The 17,785-nt window shown below is 47.8% G+C and overlaps 1 protein-coding gene across 2 annotated transcripts in view; it reads left to right on the top strand.

The window, feature by feature from the left end:
• Nucleotides 1-4,647: 4,647 nt before the first annotated feature.
• Nucleotides 4,648-17,785, top strand: part of MYO1H (myosin IH) — a 29,951-nt gene continuing 16,813 nt past the window's right edge. The window contains exons 1-4 of one of the 2 annotated variants that reach the window (XM_039724336.1): nucleotides 4,648-4,763; nucleotides 16,218-16,373; nucleotides 17,051-17,166; nucleotides 17,499-17,697. In XM_039724336.1, coding sequence (XP_039580270.1) covers nucleotides 4,752-4,763; nucleotides 16,218-16,373; nucleotides 17,051-17,166; nucleotides 17,499-17,697 — 483 coding nt within the window. In that variant the 5' untranslated portion in view covers nucleotides 4,648-4,751. Of the gene's footprint in view, nucleotides 4,764-7,303; nucleotides 7,428-16,217; nucleotides 16,374-17,050; nucleotides 17,167-17,498; nucleotides 17,698-17,785 lie in introns of those variants that run through there. The other variant, XM_039724337.1, reaches the window with a different exon arrangement.

The raw sequence follows: 17,785 nt of genomic DNA, 5'->3' as shown, positions 1-17,785 counted from the left end.
AAACTCTGTGGCATCAGGCCTGGAGGCTGGGATTGTCCTGGAGAAAATGAGCAAGGACTACCCAATGTTTGCCCAGTCCCTGCTCCTTCCCAGCTGCTCTCCTTGGTGTCAGCCACCCTTCCCAGCCCAAGCTCAGTCGTGCCTCCCTTCTCCTGCTGCCTCTGGAGCAGGGAATTCCTGCAGCCTGGAGAAGCTCCTGGATGAGCCCTTTGTTTCCTGTCCATGCTGGAACTCCAGCTTTTCTCCTGGCATTGTTTCTGCTGCACACAGAGGCTATCACTTCTGCTGGGAGAGAAAAATAGCTCCAAAACCAGCACCAAAACTGTGCTTTTTTTTCAGCCCAACCACTCACTTGGGAGCTGATGTGATGGCACCTCTGGGGATGATTTTCCATGCCCACAGCCAGCCTGGAAATGCTATTCCAGCCAGGCAGCACCAACTGCATGAACTGCCCAGCTTTTCCACTCATTGGGTGTTTTTGTTGGCTTTGAACAGAAAGAATCCCCCTCCTTCCCTGGCCCTGCACGAGGTCCCTGCTGTGACCCTAAAATCCCAGGAGATCCAGGGGCTCTGTCCTGTGCTCTTGTCCTTTTGACTGAACTTGCAGAGAAAAGGCCTTTGTGGCCAGGGAGCAGCACACTCCCAAAAATACAGCCCAGGTTTAGTGACCTGTGTGAGGAGTGAGCCTGAAAGGGATTTATCACAGCTTTCCATGCCCCTGTGTATCAGTATTTGGGATTTATCACAGCTTTCCTTGCCTCTGTGTATCAGTATTTGGGATTTATCACAGCTTTCCTTGCCTCTGTGTATCAGTATTTGGGATTTATCACAGCTTTCCATGATCCCATGGGTCTAAATTTGGGATTTTTGCACCTCTTGCACATCAGCATTTAGGCTTTGCTGGGAATATTCCCTGCAGCCACACCAGGGACAGGAAGGATTGTCACCCCTCAATGGTCAGCCACGTTGTGGGTGTGGAGCTGAAGTTTTAGGGGTGTGTTTTTGTGGGAAGGTTGTGGTGAGGGAGACTGGAGGGCTTTGGATGCTGGGTTTTTTGCCTGTACTTGTTCTGTACAGCAGTTTTTGGGGAAATTCACATCTGAGCTAAAGGGTTTCAGTGTCCCCCCTCCTGTTGCTGAGTTAACAAAAATATTACTCCTATATTTGTTGTAGTAATTAACTTCTGTAAGTTCTGGCTACACAGCATTGCTGGCTCCATGAAGTTTTCCTGTTAGGAAGAAACTTTAAATCCTCATTTAAATCCACCCCAATTTCAAGTGCAGAGAAGGATTTGTTCATATTAAGAGGAGTTCACATTTCCCTGATTCCTTGTTTGCCTCGTGAATATGAACTTTTAATGGGATAAATTCATGATTTGACGGCCTGTGCAACACCACCTTGGTGCTACATGAAGCTCAAGGATTATTATGGCTGTGCTGGATTGATCCCAGAATCACTGGGGGTGGAAAAGACCTCCCAGACCATCCAGTCCAACCTGTGATTGTTCCCCACCTTGTCTGGGCTTTAAATGCAAAGTAAAAATCTCACATTCCAACCTTACAATGGCAGAATTTCCTCATGTGTGGCTGCTCTGTTCCAGAGGTGCAGCAGGGTTTGGAGAGGCTCGTGGAGAGCAGGTTGTGGTTTTCATGGATTTAACCAGGATCAAATTATCTCCTGTTCCCTCTGTGCTCTTTTGGGGTGTTTTTTGGGGTTTTTTGTCTGCTCTGTTTTTGTTTCCTCTCAACCAGCTTGAGAAAGAATGTGGGTTAGAAACAAAAGATGTCGAGGATTTAATTTAGCCAGACAAAAAATACTCTTTTCAAATGTTAAAACAAGCTGAAAGAGAGGTCTGAGGGCTGGTTTGAAAGGACAGGACTTTGTTCCCAGTGCTGGGAGACACTCAGATCCTGAGCTGCTGGATCTGCCTCCTGACACTCCTGACCTGCTAACCTGCTTTATTCTTTAATTAATATACACATTTATATTCTATAATTCACCGGCCAGCTTGCTGGAGAAGAGCTTAAAAAATGAAAACAAAAACTGGGAATTTTTACCAGCAGTAGAGGAGTGCTATTTATTACTTGGGATGTTTGGAATGACTGAGATCAAGGGTGAATAATTGATAATCATTTTAACCCAAGCAAGAATTCCATTAAATATGAACAAGAGGAGGCTGGACACGTGGTAAAGGATTTCTCTTTCCCTTTTGACTGCAACCAATCCCTTTGGATCTGGTCACTGAAGACACCTGGCAATGAAATGGGTGTGTGAAAGAGGAGGAAACCAGATATTATGTTACTTAAAAGTCATTCATCATGTCACAGGAAGGCAGGAATCTGAACTCCTGCAATAAATAATCGCTGAAGGTGATCTCTGCACACAAAGGAGCCACTGCCAGCTGCTGAAATGTCCCTCTGACAGCAGGCCAGGAGCTGGGGCTGTGCTGGAGTGAAGGAAGGGAGAACAGGACACAGGGAAATGATTTCCTGGAAGCCACCCCATGAGCTGTCCATAGAAACGAGCAGGTTGTGGTTTTCATGGATTTTACAAGGAACAAATTATCTCCTGTTCCCTCTGTGGATTTTGGGATGTTGTTTTCTTGGTTTTGGTTTTGGTTTTTTTTGTTTGTGGGTTTTTTTGTTTTGGTTTTTTTTTTTTTGTTTTTTTTGGGGGGTCTGCTATGTTTTGTTTTCTCTCAACCAGCTGAAGAGAGATTGTGTGTTAGAAACAAAAGATTTTGCTGGAGGAAAGCAGGATTCTGGGTTCCAGTCTCAAGCCTGAGTTGCAAGGAGTGTTTGAAGAGCTCCGTGTGTCCATCACAACACCCTGGCTCCAGCTACAAAGTTGTCATTTTGCACTTGTCAGCAAAGAACAACATTTCTGTCTCTCTTTTAATTCCTTTTAGTTTGGTTTTTCTGTGCTTTCCTCATGGAAAGGGTGGTCAGGCCCTGGAAGGGGCTGCCCAGGGAGGTTTGCAGTCCCCATCCCTGGAGGTGTCTGAGGGAGGACTGGAGGTGGCACCCAGTGCTCTGGGCTGGGGACAAGGTCAGGATCAGGTTGGACTCAATCTTGGATGTCTTTCCCAACCCAAATAAATGATTCTGCAATTCCCACTCTCTACAAAGCAATTCCCTGAGTAATCCCCTTTCCACTGATGGCATGGAAAGATCTCGTTGGGATTTTATTTCAGCTGGTGGCAACTTCCCGTTGTAATTTCTGAGAAATGATGTGTGAGAGGGAACAGAGCTATTCTGGTGGACAGGGTAACACCTTCTTGGCATGTCCAAAGTCCAGGTGGACAAGGGATGTCCATGGCACATCCAGGAGTCCAGGCCAGCTCACTGAAAAGTTCCTCCTTGTCTCTGTAACCAGGCAGGGACTTTGGGATTTTCTGTCAGCAAAAGAAGGGATGGGGAGGGATAAATTGATCCTACCTGGAGAGTCTGAGTGGCCACGAGCACCCTTTGTTTTCCATTTCTTGCAACTCTCAGTGACACCCTCAGCTCTGCTCCAACACATCCCTAAATGAATTAATGAGTTTTCCTCAATGTTTCTGCCCCAAAGTCAGTAAGACACATTTATATGCTTTCCATCTCTGTGTCACACCATCTCATATTATATTAATTTCTCTATTTTCCTCTCCCTTTTCCTGGAAGGTGCCCAGGATCTAAACTGAGTGGCTCGGCAGTGTTAACATGCATTTCCCAGCTCATCCCTGGGATTTTTACCCTAAAGCTTTGGTGCTGCAGTCCTGTAAGTGCTCCCTGCCCTCTCTTCTGAGTTCAAACACCCACAGCAATATCCCCATGCCTCAGAGGCACCAGGAAATGAATGGGATAAATCCTGAGGGAATCTAATGAATATTTTCCCTGTTGAAGCAGCTGTAGGAATGGCTCAGAGCTCGGGGTGTAGTTTTTCACCAGCTGATGCTGAGTGAGGCTGCGAGGTGCAGGTGGAGCAGCCTCTCCCCAGATCTGGTTACAGCACGTCAGGACCCCGGGGAGGAAAAAGGCAGAATTCAATATCTGCATGTCAGAGTGGGGCCCTCATCCCCCACAAGAGTTTTATTCCAATTCCTCCAGGGTGACCTGTACCCACCCTGGGCTCTGTCCCAGTGAGGTGGGGAGATCCCAAAGGCTGCAGCAATGCAGGGAAGCTGCTAAAATTGCCTCTGTGGGTTGGAATCACATGAAAGATTCATGTGGAGTCTTAGCACCTGCTCCTCCTTTGTGGGATATCTGCACTGTTAATTTTTAAGCATGTCTTAGCCTGGGGAAGGGAGATCCTATAACCAAGGGGATATACATTATTAACCTTAAAGCTCCCAGCTCCAGGCAGCTCCTGCAGCCTCAGCCACTGTGGGCTCTGAAGGAGCAGCTGAGCACCCACCACCTGCTCCGTGCTGCCATCAAACTGGGATGGCTCCAGCTCGGTACACCCAAAAAATGCCCTCCCTAATTCGGGTAGTTTGTAATTAACGCAGAATGCCCACCCCGACTCCTCAAGGATCCCTGGTGCAACCTAATCTGGAGGAAGATACAGTTTCTAGTTCTTATCTTGGAAAAGTGGCCACTAAGTGGATGCAAGTGCCATAGGCCCAAGTCCCTGGTCCCCGTCAATTATTAAAGGTGCTCAATTGGGGTGAGGACATCGTCCCTGCCCGGCTGCCCAGAGTTCTGAGGGACCTTACCCAGGTTCAAAGCCCCTGGTGAATGGTTTCCCTGGAATAATTGGTAACAGCAGCCAGGATGGACACCCAGGTAACTTCAATTATCGTGGCTCTAGTGGGAGATGCATTAACAGAGAGATTTATTCCACGGGGTATGTCCTGCAGGGGGGTGGAACTGGAGGGTTTTTAAGGTCCTTTCCAACCCAATCACTCGGGGATTTTAAGATTTCTATTATCTGTATTACTGTGTATTTGAGTGGTGCATTTCTGTAGGTTAAATGATGGGATAATGATCTGAAAATTATACTTTTATAAAGCATACAACTGATGCAATCCAGTCACAAATATCAGGACTCATTTCCCAAACTTGCTGGGGCAGAAATATAATTGAGTTTATCCTGGACAACGTGGGGTAAGAACAACTTTTCTCCTCAATTCCTGTGTGCTCCTAAAGGTTCCCTTTCTTTCTCTGCTGGCTAATGGCATTTTTTGACTTCAGGACAGAAATATCTTGGAATCTGGGACTGGGATGACATCTCACTTGAATTGTAATGAAATTACAGTTGACAGAGGAGATGACAGATGGAACTCCAGGATCAATCCAACTACTTCTTTATTTTTTCCACGAAGGGAAGGTTTATAACAAATTATAATTAAGGTGCAGGTTTCTTGGTTTCTGCTGACGAGTTTCTCTCATCATAGACTTTAGGAAAACTTCCAGAGAAAATTTAGCAGTACTGCACCACTAACATGGATGCAGGCTGATTTCTTAAACAATGCAGTTTAATTTTCCTAAATGCTCCCAAGGTTCTGGAGCTGGGTTCTTTGGACAGAGGTCACAGTTTTGGTGTGGTGCTCTGCAGTCTGCTTCACAAAACCTGGGCATGGCTTTTGCAGGACAAACATCCATAACCTTGACATTCTCTGTCCAGAGCTGCCTCCTAAAGAACTGGACGAGGCTGAAATTCCTGTGGTCTCCTCGGCAAACATTCCACCTGCTGCAAATAACCTGGTTAATCCTTGGTTTATTTATTGGGCATTGGTGTGGTGAGACCTGCTCAGAGGCTCCCTGGCCATCTCCTGTCCTCCTGTGCCCGTGGAAAAGCGTGGTGGGACACGGAGCCCAGGAAGGTCAGTCCTGCAGCAGCGCTGGGAGCTCAGAGTGTGCTGGAAAAGCTTCCCAGGGAGCTGCTCCCTGGGCTGGAAAGAGGCAGGAGGAGGGGAAGCCCTGCAGCTGGGGGGGCTGGAGGGAAGGAAGGAGTGACTCCGAGGCACTGGGAGAGGAGCTGCAGCCAAGGTGGTCAGCTGGGAGCAGAGCAGGAGCCGGGTGCCTCAGGGCAGATGGCAGAGCTGGATGCAGAGGCCAAGGAGAAGGAAGGAAATTATTGCCAGAGAGAAGGTGGCAGAGGCAGAGCGTGACAGGCTGAGGCAGAGAGAGAAACACAGTGACCGAAGGCAAGGGAGGATTTAATTTTTAATTAGCCACAATGAATTCCTTCCACATCTGAAGTCTGGTGAGAACACGGAGTGAAAGGTGGGTTTGCTCTTGTGGGTCCCATCAGAGAGGGAGGCAAAGGGGTCTCTCAGGGAGCTGAAGTCCTGACGGCTGAGCTCGGAGCTGCTGGGGGTGTCTGGCTGTGGTCCAATGCTGGGAGATCCCTGGAGTTTTCCTCGCTGCAGCACAAATGGGATTTTTACTCTGCATGTTGTGCTGCTCTGTGCATGATCTGGCTGAGTAGGGATGGTGGATCCCCCTGCTCAATGATCCAAAATTCAGCAGCAGAAGGGTCCATCCATTGGGGTAAGGACTTTGCCACTGAGGCTTGGAGCTGATAGAGGAACGAGGGAATTTCTTTTCACCCATGGTTGCAGGAGGCTCAAGAATAATTCCTCCTTAGGAAGGCTTGGGTTTGGAGGGGCCTTTTCCCCCCTCAGATGGGACTCCCTGTCTGGCTATTTACTGTATTAATGACACGAGGCAGAATTCCAGCAAACAGGATGAGCACATTCATTACTGGGATAATTTGGGATAATTACTGGGATAATTGTTCTGCTGCAGAGCCAGGACGTGGGCAGAGCACCGGCTGCAGGATCTGCTTTCTCCTTTCTCCCCACTTCCCTGCTTTCCTCCCTCATCCTCTCTTTGCTCTTCATCCAGCAGCAGGGAAATTCTCAGTCTGACTGCCAGGATAATTTCCATTCCTTGTAAATAGTCCTCAGTGAGGAATTCTTCCAGGGAAGTCTCATAAAGGCGACACATCCCTTTCCTCCAAAGAACTCCTGCATTATTTTTAATAGGTAAAACATTTCCAACTAAATCACTGCAGTTATTTCTACTTCCTCAAATAACATTTAGCAGTAAGTATATATATATAAAAGATAAATAAGTCATAAAGAATTATGAGACTCTTTAAAAGAAACTTGTTAATTTTAGGTACATTTAAATTTCAAGATGAGGAATAGCAAAAAAAATTGCAAACTTTGCTTTCTGATTCAAGCATGCACCTAAATCCAATCAAATGTGGCTATTCTGACCCACTTTACCAGGTTTTCCCTGTTTCAGAGGATCTGTCAGCCATCCAGAAGCCATTTAGGAATCAGCTGAGTGCCCTGTGCCTCCACCTGTTCTGCCCTGCCCTTGACCCCACATGGAATGAGTAATTTTGTGCTTCTGAAGGTGTGGTGGTGGGGGATTAATTTTTCCTCTTTCCTTCTTGGTTTGCCTTAAGCTGCCTTTTTGTATCCATGTAGAAGGGTAAGTTCAGAGCTCTTCCTTGGGTTTTATGGGAATTTCTGGGTAATGGCAAGCTGGAACCTGACTGGAAGCAGTGGTTGTTGTCCTTCTCCAAGGAACACAGGGAGAAGTTTTGGGGTATTCTGGAGAGAATGGTGGGACCAAAGGAAGAGGGAAGGAGCTTTCACCTATCTGAAAAAAAAGGAATTTTTTCTGCTCAGTGGAGAAAGGGTCTGGCACCACCAGAGCCTGGGAACCTGTGACTGCCGGAGGAATCTTGATGCTTCCTTAAACCCAAACCCAGAGGAGCAGCCCTTAGGTTGCCCTGATGGGTGGGTCCTGCTACACTTGAAATGCTGGAGTTGGTTCTTTTGTTAGAACCAACCTGGATGCTCTCAGAGGGGGTCACTGTGGCTCTTCATTCCTCTGTCCCTGTGGCTGTAACAAGCCAAGGGCAGAGTGTTCCCTTCCCTTCCCTTGATGATCCATCCTTGATGGATGATCCATCCTTGATGGATGATCCGTCCTTGATGGATGATCACAGAGCCAACAACCAGGCCCTTCCCACTCTCAAAAATAGTTCTGGTGCACTGCAAGTTACCTTGAGGGGTAGGAAAGGGATGTTTTTGAAGAGAAGATAAATTATTTCCTTTACAGATGCTCCTGTACTGAGACTCTTTTCTGGTTGGAGCTGCAGGTCTGGTCTGGTGTCCTTCTCCCAGGTGGGGACAGGGGCTCTTGTGTGGCTTCAGGTGGCAGTTCCCAGAGTGAAACACTCTGACAATGTCTCTGTGCCTGTCTCCTGGTTTTAAAAGCTTGTACCAAAGTGCTTTGTGTGCCAGGGATCCAGGGAAAGGCAGATGAAGATGTTTTCTGGAGGAGTTTGCAGGAGGGTTTTGCTCTTTACTCCCATCGTGGCTGCGTCTCCAGGCTCAGCTGAAATCCTGCCCTGCCAATAAATCCTCAAGCACACCATGAGCCCTTCCAGCCTCTTTGCTGCCCCTCCAGCTCCTCCCACCCAAAACTGCAGCCCTGGCACTGCTGTCCCCTCAACCCTGACAGAGCAGAGCCAGAGCAAGGCCTCTCCTAAATCACAGAGAGCTTTGGGTGACCTTGGCTGCAGTTCCTGAATCAGACCTTGTGTTGCAGCCTCTGCAAGTCCCTGGTGTGTGAATTTTATGGACGCAGCCCCTGACTTTTTGGGGGCTCTTATGGAGTGATAAAAACTAAATTTTGCTGTGGGAACTGGAGTTATACTCTTGGTTTTGACTGGGATTTGTTGTCCCAGGTGTCGTTTGTCTCATCTGCTCTCAGTTCTGATGGTGGCTCACACTGGCAGCTCCTTTCTGCTGCCTGGTGCCCAAAGAGTTTGGTCCTTGGGGATGGTTGGAGCATTCCTATGGGAGATGGGATTCCAATCCCTGCTTTATCAGTGGCTTTCTTGCTGTGTCCATAAATGTGATTTTGGGGCCGTTTTCCTCTGGTTCTCTGTTCTGTCTTGAAGGCTTGTAAAGACTCTGGAGGTGTCTTCAACCTGGAACACATGAATTGACTGTGGTCAAATACTCCTCTCCCTGTACCTTAGGGACTGTCAGATACTCCAGGACCATCTTTCTTTTTCCTAGATATTGAATCAATCTGCCTTGCTGCATTCCCAGGATTTTTAACTCTGAATTTTAGTTTTTCAGCTGTAAATCCTGTGCTCTGTCAGCTGAGGAATGCTCTGGAGCATAAGGAGGTTAGCTATGGAGTTTATCAGAAATTTATGTTTTCTAATAAACCATCCTGTTCTGCAATTAAGAATTCAGGATTCATGAAGGAGCTGTCTCTGCAAGCATGAAGAAAACTCTGAAATTCAGATCTAAAAGCCAGCAACTGAGAGAATGAGCACTTCAGTGTCTGTGCTCTGGCCTGACAGGATTTGAGCTGGGTTTTACCTGGTCCTAAATTTCCCAAGGGAGTTGGAATTGCTGCTGCTTTCCTCGCTCATCCAGCGTGTCTGGGCTGCAGGGATGAGCCCGGAGTTTTGGGCAGCATCTCTGTGCGTGTGAAACAAGCTGAAACAGCAAAAGGGCTTCCTATGAGGAAAAAAAATCTCTAAAGAAATGTTTTATGCTCTAAGTCAGGTGCCTGAACGCTTGGCTGCCTGCTGTAACCTGGGAGCACTGCCACAAACTGGGAATTCTGAAGCGTTTTCCTAACCTGGGCCGGGCTTGCTGGCACCCACCCAAAACCCGAGCCGCTCGCATTAACCTGACAGGCCATTGTTTTATTGAAGCTGACGTGGTGAATGGGGCTCTTTTTCGCTGATATTCTTTACCTGTCTCGTTGTGTTAAAGTGGGGAGCGCCGGGGGCAGGTGGGCCCGGGCCCAGGCCCCGCTCGCAGGCCTCGGAGCGCCCGGCGCGGCCGACGGGGACCCCGTGGCACAAGAAAGAGTTGCTAAGAACAAATCTCTATTGTTCCCCGTCATCTTTAAATGAGTGTCAAAGTAGGCAGGGGGGCTTTGACCGTTAACCGCACAATTTAGCCGGCCCCTTGTGTCCGGCAGCCCCCTCCGCCTTGGAGCTCCTGGGATGAGAAAAGGCGGCCTCAGCCCCTTCTAAATGGGCCAACTCTTCTCCTTTGTGTGCAGACTGCCCAGTGTGAAATCCGCAGTGACGTTAAATGTTTTCTAATGAATAATTACTGAAAGGAAATGGAGGAATATATGTGTCATGGATTGTAGCGCGTTAAAATGTTTTCTTTTGGGCACAAAAATGTTGTCCTTCAGCAGCGCCGCGATTGTTTCAGGGAGCCTTTTGTGGGGGTTTGGATTCTCAATGGATTATCTGTGAGCGCTCGCTTTTCCAATAGGAATCAAAAGGGTCCTTTGGCAAACTAATGTTTTTCAAAATGGCAGCCATGAAGCCCATTTAGTATTTAAAGTTTGGGGTTTAAAGAAATGTTTGAACTCGGGAGATTTTCTCACTTTTTTTCTTTCTTTTGATTTATGAAAGTGAAGTGGTTCACCTCGACCTCTCCTCTATTGAGAAAGACAGACAGTCACCCTTTAACAAGTCTATAGCAGACCATGCCCTGGAGACAGACAAGAGGCCTTAAGAACTCTTGGCGTTTCCCTGGGCTGTTGATTAACCTTAAAACCCTCTTATTCTGTATTCTTTTGAAAAGAAATTAGGTTACAATGTGTAATTTTTTCCACAGTATAATTGTATTTATGAATTCTCCTGCCTCGAGGAACGTGTACAGTAGTGCCAGACAGTCCAAGTGCCTCCCTGCACACACAAAATGTCCCTTTTCCATGGCTGCTGCATTCCTAAGCATGGTCCATGTCCAGCATTCCAGCTCTGTTAGAAATCTGGATGAGGTTTCCAGAGATCTGTGAAAAGTCTCAGTGAAATATCTAAAAATCATCTTGTTTTGTTGGCTTTGCTGCGATGGGACGAGCGTAACTTGGTCCTGTGGTGGAATCTGCTCTGCTTTAATCCCTTTTTTATGGGTTTCTCATTTATCTGAGAGCTAAGCCGAGCCGCTGAATTCTCAGGAGCCACACCAAGGTTTCCTCAGGAGGGGGAAAGTATTCCCACTGCCCTGGGCTGGCTGTTCTTCCTGGGTGGGGATGTGTCACCCCAAGTCCTGCTGCCAAGATCTGACACTCTGAATTTCCTTTGGGGACAATGGGATGAGTCCTGACTGCTCCTGGAGCAGACACGGGGCATCCCTGCAGAGCGCTGGAGTCCTGACCCCGAGGTCATGGCCGGAGGAAGATCCAGCACTGCCGGGACGTGGCCGTGCTCCCCCGCTGACTCTGCCAAGTGCCTCTGGCAGAACATCTTCCTTTTCCATTCTCCCTGGTCACGGCCCCTTGGGCCAATTCCTCCAGAGAGCCGAGGGTGGAGCAGAGCTGAGGGGTTCCTTGTTGTGATCCCTGCAGCCCGGGACTCCTAATGAGCAAATTCCTGGAGCACACGAGGGGAGCAGGATGGGTCAGGGAGCTGCTGCCTCTCAGTAAAGAAATATTTCCAAAACAGAGCTCCCACGTTCCTGAGGGAATGAGTGTTAGCAGTGCTGCTCCGAGCTCAGCTGTGATGGGCAAGCCTCACACTCTCTATTAGATCTTGAGTCCATTTTGAATCTTGTGTCCATTTTGAATCTCGTGTCTATTTTAAATCTCATGTCTATTTTTTATCTCGTGTCTCTTTTGCACCAGATGACTACAGGGATGTTCACTTATTGCACGTTCCTGTGGCACCATGCTTTTATCTCAGAGCTGTAACTGCGGAGAACAGGCAAAAATGAAAAGTTTGGTGTCACAGAAGTTTCCAGGATGCTGAAGCTGTCAGTGGGTTTAGGTTGGATATCAGGGAAAGGTTCTTCCCCCAGAGGGTGCTGGGCACTGATGGGGTTCCCCAAGGAATGGGCACAGCCCTGAGGCTGCCAGAGCTCCAGAATTTGGACACCACTTCCAGGGGTGCACAGGGTGGGATTGTTGGGAGATCAGAACAGAAATGTGCTCTGGGTGGGAAAAATTAACTTTCTGTTACCAAAACCTGTTTCTGTTATCAAACCCTGATTCTGTTGGGAAACAGAGGGGTCTAAACAACCTGGCAGGTTGTTTAGATAAACAGGTGTTTTTCCCACTTCTCTGTGAAAATGTGCCTCATTGAGGGTTTTTTCATTTTAAGTTTTGAACGGTTTTGTTCACCCCAGTATTTATTAGCTGAGGGTAAGTCAGAAATGCCTTTGCCTGGCTCATGCTCTGAGGCACGAGGGGTCCTGTGGCCCAGGAAGGGCTCTCCCATTTCTGGAGAACCTGATCCTGCTACAAGTCCCTTTAGCAGCTCCTCATCCAGCGAGGTGGGGCTTGGGTGGGAAACTCCTTAAACACAGAGCTCATAATTAATGGAAGGATCATCTGGAGAATGGAGAGGTGGCTTGGTGCTGCTCATTTCCCAAATGGATGGGTTTTATCCTGTTGGAGATTGGGGAAATCTCTGTTGTTGCTGTCTTTGACAGCTGGGCAGAGGCAGGAAAGAGCTGGCACCAGCTGGGAGTTGGTGTCCAGGAGGAAAATAATTTCTGAGTAGAGAAAACTGCCTATTGCATATGAAAAATAAAAAATTAAAAAAAAAAAGGAAAAAAAAAAAAAAAGAAAAAGAAAGAAGGAAAATCCATGGAAACTGCGACTTAAACTGGGTTTTGCAGTGACCTCTAGTGGGAGCCGAGCCTGGAGTTGTGGAAGGGGCTGAGGAGTGATGGGATGTATTTTGTGCCCGGGTTTGCCCAAATTGCCCATCAGGAAGGTCAGAACCCATGGGTTCACCCCCAGAGTGAGCCGTGGGTGTTTGGTGAGAGGCAGAAGCTCCTGGAGCTGCTGCAGCAGCTGCCGGGGCTCGGTGCTGACAGCTCTTGGATAATTCATTAAAGAGGGAGGATGGCGCATCCCTGCCCAAGGAGCGAGCAGCAAACAGCCCGACACACGATCCTGGTGTCCGTGGGACTCAATTCCAGCCCCGGGAACTCTGTGGAAGCAGCAAGGGCTGGACAAGGAGGTGAGGGGAGGCTGGAGGTAAAGCAGGACTCAGGTGTGACACAAAAATCGAGATTTTCAGGGTGGTGGAAGGGAAATCCGGCAGCTCTGGATGGTTTGGGTTGTGGAGGATCTTTGAGGAGATTTTTTTTTGCTGTTGGTGGTCCCAGTAAAGCTGGATTTGTTGGGTTGGGCCTTTTGGTGCAGTTCCCTGTGTGGGTGGGAGCTATGAAGCTTTCAAAGGCTCTCACCTGCATGGTTTGGGTTTTTCCAGTGCTTCCAAAATAGCTGTGGCCTCATAATGATCCTCCTCCCCCCTGCACCCTCATCTCTTCTGTTCTATGGCGTTAAACCAAAAACACATCAATGCAGCATCAATTGAAAAACGAAGTTTTGATCCTCTGGTGAAGATAAGTAATAATTTTGCAAAGTTTCTTTCTGTGTTTTAGAAGTTGTTTCCTTGACAGACCTTGCTTCAAAGTGGTACAAACTTTGTTAAAGGAGCTGGCCTGCTCTGTCTGGCTCTTTCTCAGGGGCTGCAGAGCTCAGGAATTTGTGCTGTGATCCCACAGAGCTCCTTGCAGTTTCCCTGTTGACAGACAAATCCCTGTGGGAAAAGCAAAACCCTTCATTGTAGTGAGGGAGAGGTTTTCTGATAAAGCTCGTGTCTTTAGGAGAGAAAGAAATCTCCTGGCTCCTGAGTGATGAGGGAAGGGAAATAATCCTTTAAAAGAGCAGTGTCTTGCTGGGCTCACGTGCACTGATGAATCCTGGGGCATCTCTTATTCAAGCACAAAACTTGCAGTGAAATTCCAGAAATGGCAGGGGACAGGGCACTAAAGGATGCTGGCATCATAAAATTATCAGCACCAGCAAAACACTGAGAAAATCTGGGCACAAAATAACTCTTGAACTCTTTTCTGGGCTTTGGCTGGTGGGGAGCAGTGTCATTTAGTCATTAACATACACCTGAGAGAAGTGGGTTAACGAAACCTGAGCAGGCAGATGCTGAGGGGGAGTCAGGCTGATCCTTTCCTGCTTTCCAGCTGGGAGAGAAAGGAAAAGTGCCTTTTCCTGGGAGCTCTTTTGTCAGAAGCAAAATAATAATAAAAAAAAATTAAATAAAGTTATTATTAATGCTAATGCTAATAATAATTTTAGTATTAGTAGTATTCATATTATTAGTAGTATTATTAGTATTATTATTTTCTCTCTCCCCCTTCCATGTTCCTCCCTGAACTGGCAGTGGGGTCTGTCCAGGTGTTGGTTTGAGAAGCAAAAATCATCCTTTATTTTGTCTTCCAAACCAATGGAGCCTGAGCTAAGGACAGGCACAACAAATGGATGAGAGTGCTCAAGTGCAGGGGAGGGGGAAAAAAGGATATTAATATTAAAAAGAAAAAATTAGGAACTTTCTGATAGAAAGGAGAAGCCATCACAATCAGGTCATGCTCTGGCTAAGGAAAAATGAGGAATTCTGTATGCTGGGGCTGGGGACAGTCAGCAAAGCAAAAAATGGCATTTCTTGTGTGTGAAGTAGTGCCGGTCTGATTTCTTTACTTTTTATAAAAATAACCTGCTTTCAGGGGATCTTTCTCTCTGGAGTGTTGTGGTCTTGTTGCTGCTCAAAACTCAAAAATCTCAAAACTCAGCCCACACTTAAAGAGACAAACGCAAAGAACAGGCTGGATTAAAATGAGAATAACCCTAAAATTCCTGTTTAAGAGCTGATTTTCCTGTATTTGCCACAGTCATAAAGGATGTTGTGTGTTTGGGTCATTTGCTCTTCATTTATGCCACCCTGCTCCTAAATCCACCAAGCCCCAATATCCACCAGTGCCTGCAGGCTCATCCCAAAAACCTCCCTCCAGAGTCAGGGCTTGCCAGTGCTCAGCAGAATTCAATTTGGTGCCTATTGCCAATTTGCAGAGCTTCTGGTTTGGAAAAATGAAAAATAAATTAAAAAAGGGGCAGAACCTGACCCTGCACAAACAGAGCATCGCCGTCCTTTTAGTGCTTGGTGAAAACCCTGCACACAACCACAGCGTCCCCTTGAGCAGTGGAGCAGCAACAAGGGACAAGCCAATGTCCCCAAGGGCAGGAGGAGAACAGCAAAGGTGCTGGGCTGGTGAGCACAGCCTGGAGCTGCTCTGGCTGCTCAGCCACGTTCCCCCCGTGTTGTGCAAGCCTGGAACACTCCAAGGGAGCTCACTCCAAGGGAATTTACTCCAAGGTAAGGAGCTCCAACTGTACTGAATGCATTTCTGCCCATTTATGCCTTAGGATGGGAATTTGTCTCTGAACTGGGTAATCCTGGTGTCTGTAAAAACAAAAGGAAACCCTGAAAACCCAGTTTTAGCACAATATTTCCATAATATGTGTGATGTAGACATAATTTGTCATACCATAATTTGTCATACCATAATATGTATGAAATACGTAGACAATTTTTTTTTTATTTGCTAGCATGAAATTAGCAGCTTGGTTTAAGGAAATAAAAAGCACCGTTTATTTTTATAGCCTGAGAATCGAGCTTGACCCTCAGGAGTGAGAATTTCCCAGATAAATTCAATTTTTACCATAAAGAATGAGAAGTGGCGGGTGCAAGAGGATTTGGTTGTGTCAGGGACAGCCTTTTTTGCATCTCTCAGCCTTTGGAGAAGGATGGGGATGCTGGGCAGGGTTTAACCATCCCCAGGTCCCTCTCTGATCAGTTTTATCAGCAGTGGCCGTGCCTCTCGCTGGCGTGTGGGGACATCTGCTGCCAGCACTGAAAGCTGACTTGGAGCTGCTGCTGGGAAGCACTGGGAATCACTGGGAATCACATTCCTGTGCAGGGTGGTGCTGTGGGATTCATCTTTTTTGCCTACAAGTCAAACCCCTCGCAGCCTTTTCCAGGGATTCTCCATTTTCATGCCTTGATCTGTACAAAGGGGGAAAAACTAAGGGTTTTTCTGGTGCCTTCCACTGTTTATTCCAACTTTGTGCCTGGAAAATTCTGGCTGGACTGAGTTACTGAGTGTTCACATCCTGACTACATCTCCAGGGCTGGGTTTGTGTCAGTCTTTATGGAAACTGGGATCTTCCTTCCTGCTCACAGCAGCGAGTCTGGGACGTCTGGACTGGGAAGAGCTTGGATGGAATTCCTTGGACAAGGAATAATCCTTGGACAAGCTGGAGTAATGATCTCTTGGAATTACCCGTGCCAGGCTGAGTTTTGTCCCTGGGAAGGGCCCTCTCTGCCCCCTCCTGACCCTGCACCCCACAACCTTTGTGTTGCAGAAGGAGGAGGTGGACGAGAACGGCGACGCCATGGAAGGGGCTCTGATAGCCCGGGACAAGGTCGGGGTGCAGGATTTTGTCCTTCTGGATTCCCACACCAGCGAGGCTGCTTTCCTCAACAACCTTCGCAAGCGCTACCAGGAGAACCTCATCTATGTAAGTGTCCCTCAGGTGGCTGCTGAGATGTCCCTCAGGTGGCCTGGTGGCTGCTGAGATGTCCCTGTGGCTCCTGAGATGTCCCTGAGGTGGCTTTGCTGGTCAGATCCAGGAGGAAGAGCTGAGTATCCTCTGTGTATCTAACAAGGTGTTGGTAGTGCCCAGCAGAGTGATCACCCAGGAGTAATTTATCTACTTGGACTGGTGAAAATAAATCTCAGCTTGCTCTGAAGTTGCCTGGTGAAGCTTTAAGGGATGTGCAGTAAATAGGAAGGGAATGGAAAAAGCTGAAGGAAGGCAGGGCAAGGTTTGTCTGGGAAGGGCTGAGGATTTTATTTTGTGTTGTGTTAACTTGAGTAGGAAAAGGGTCCTGGAAGCACCAAGGGATCCCAAATCCTTGCATTTGAATTCTCAGGCTCTGAGTTTGCTGTCATGGTTCAGCTTTACTCATAACCAAGGGGATTTTGGAAGAAGTTTGGTATCAGTTTGGGAGGAGTTCTGCTTGGTTGGTTTGGTTCTTCCATAACAAGCTCTGTACCACCTTTGGCATTTGTAGATAATGTCCTGAGGTACTTGCCTCCTCCTTTGGGATTTTGGGGTGAAGCAGGTGTCCCTTGGCTCCTCCTTTGGGATTTTGGGATGGAGCAGGTATCCCACCGGGCTCTCTCTCCCTGCAGACCTACATTGGTTCTCTCCTCGTGTCTGTGAACCCCTACCAGGAGCTGGACATTTACACAGTGTCTCAGATGCAGCTTTATCGGGGCGTGAACTTCTTTGAGCTGCCCCCACACCTGTGAGTGTTCCCATGGCATCTCTGTGGGTATTCCTAATTTTGGGATTTCCCTGTAATGCTCTACTGCCACCACGGGGGGTGTCCACAGTCACTAGGCCTGATTTTTACTGTCAGGCCTTGAGTCAGGCTCAGGTTTTGAGCCCAGCTTTGGCAGTGGGTGTCCCTGCCCAGAATGAGATGATCCCTACCATCCCTTCCAACCCATTTTGGGATTCTATTACCCTGTCCAACACTTGTAAAATTAAACCAGGAGTAAAAACTCTTGGAAACCTTTGCTATTCCTCCCCCTGTGCCATTCCTAATGGATGTTTCCCCTCCCGTGCCTGTCCCAGCTATGCCATAGCTGACAACGCCTACAGGGTGATGTGCAATGAGTACAACAACCACTTCATCCTCATCTCTGGGGAGAGTGGGGCTGGCAAGACAGAGGCATCCAAGAAGATCCTGCAGTACTATGCAGTCACCTGTCCCACCACGGAGCAGCTCCAGACTGTCCGGGACCGGCTCCTGCTCTCCAACCCCGTCCTCGAGGTGAGGAACCAAAGGAAGACCAAAAATGCAGAGGGGTTGGAGTTGGTGGCCTCACTGCTCCAGGATTCCCTGCAAATCTGCAGCCCTG

The sequence above is a fragment of the Passer montanus genome, unplaced genomic scaffold (genome assembly GCF_014805655.1).
Source record: "Passer montanus isolate IOZ18808 unplaced genomic scaffold, ASM1480565v1 scaffold53, whole genome shotgun sequence".
NCBI lineage: Eukaryota > Metazoa > Chordata > Aves > Passeriformes > Passeridae > Passer > Passer montanus.
This window is presented reverse-complemented; position numbering and strand designations above follow the sequence as displayed.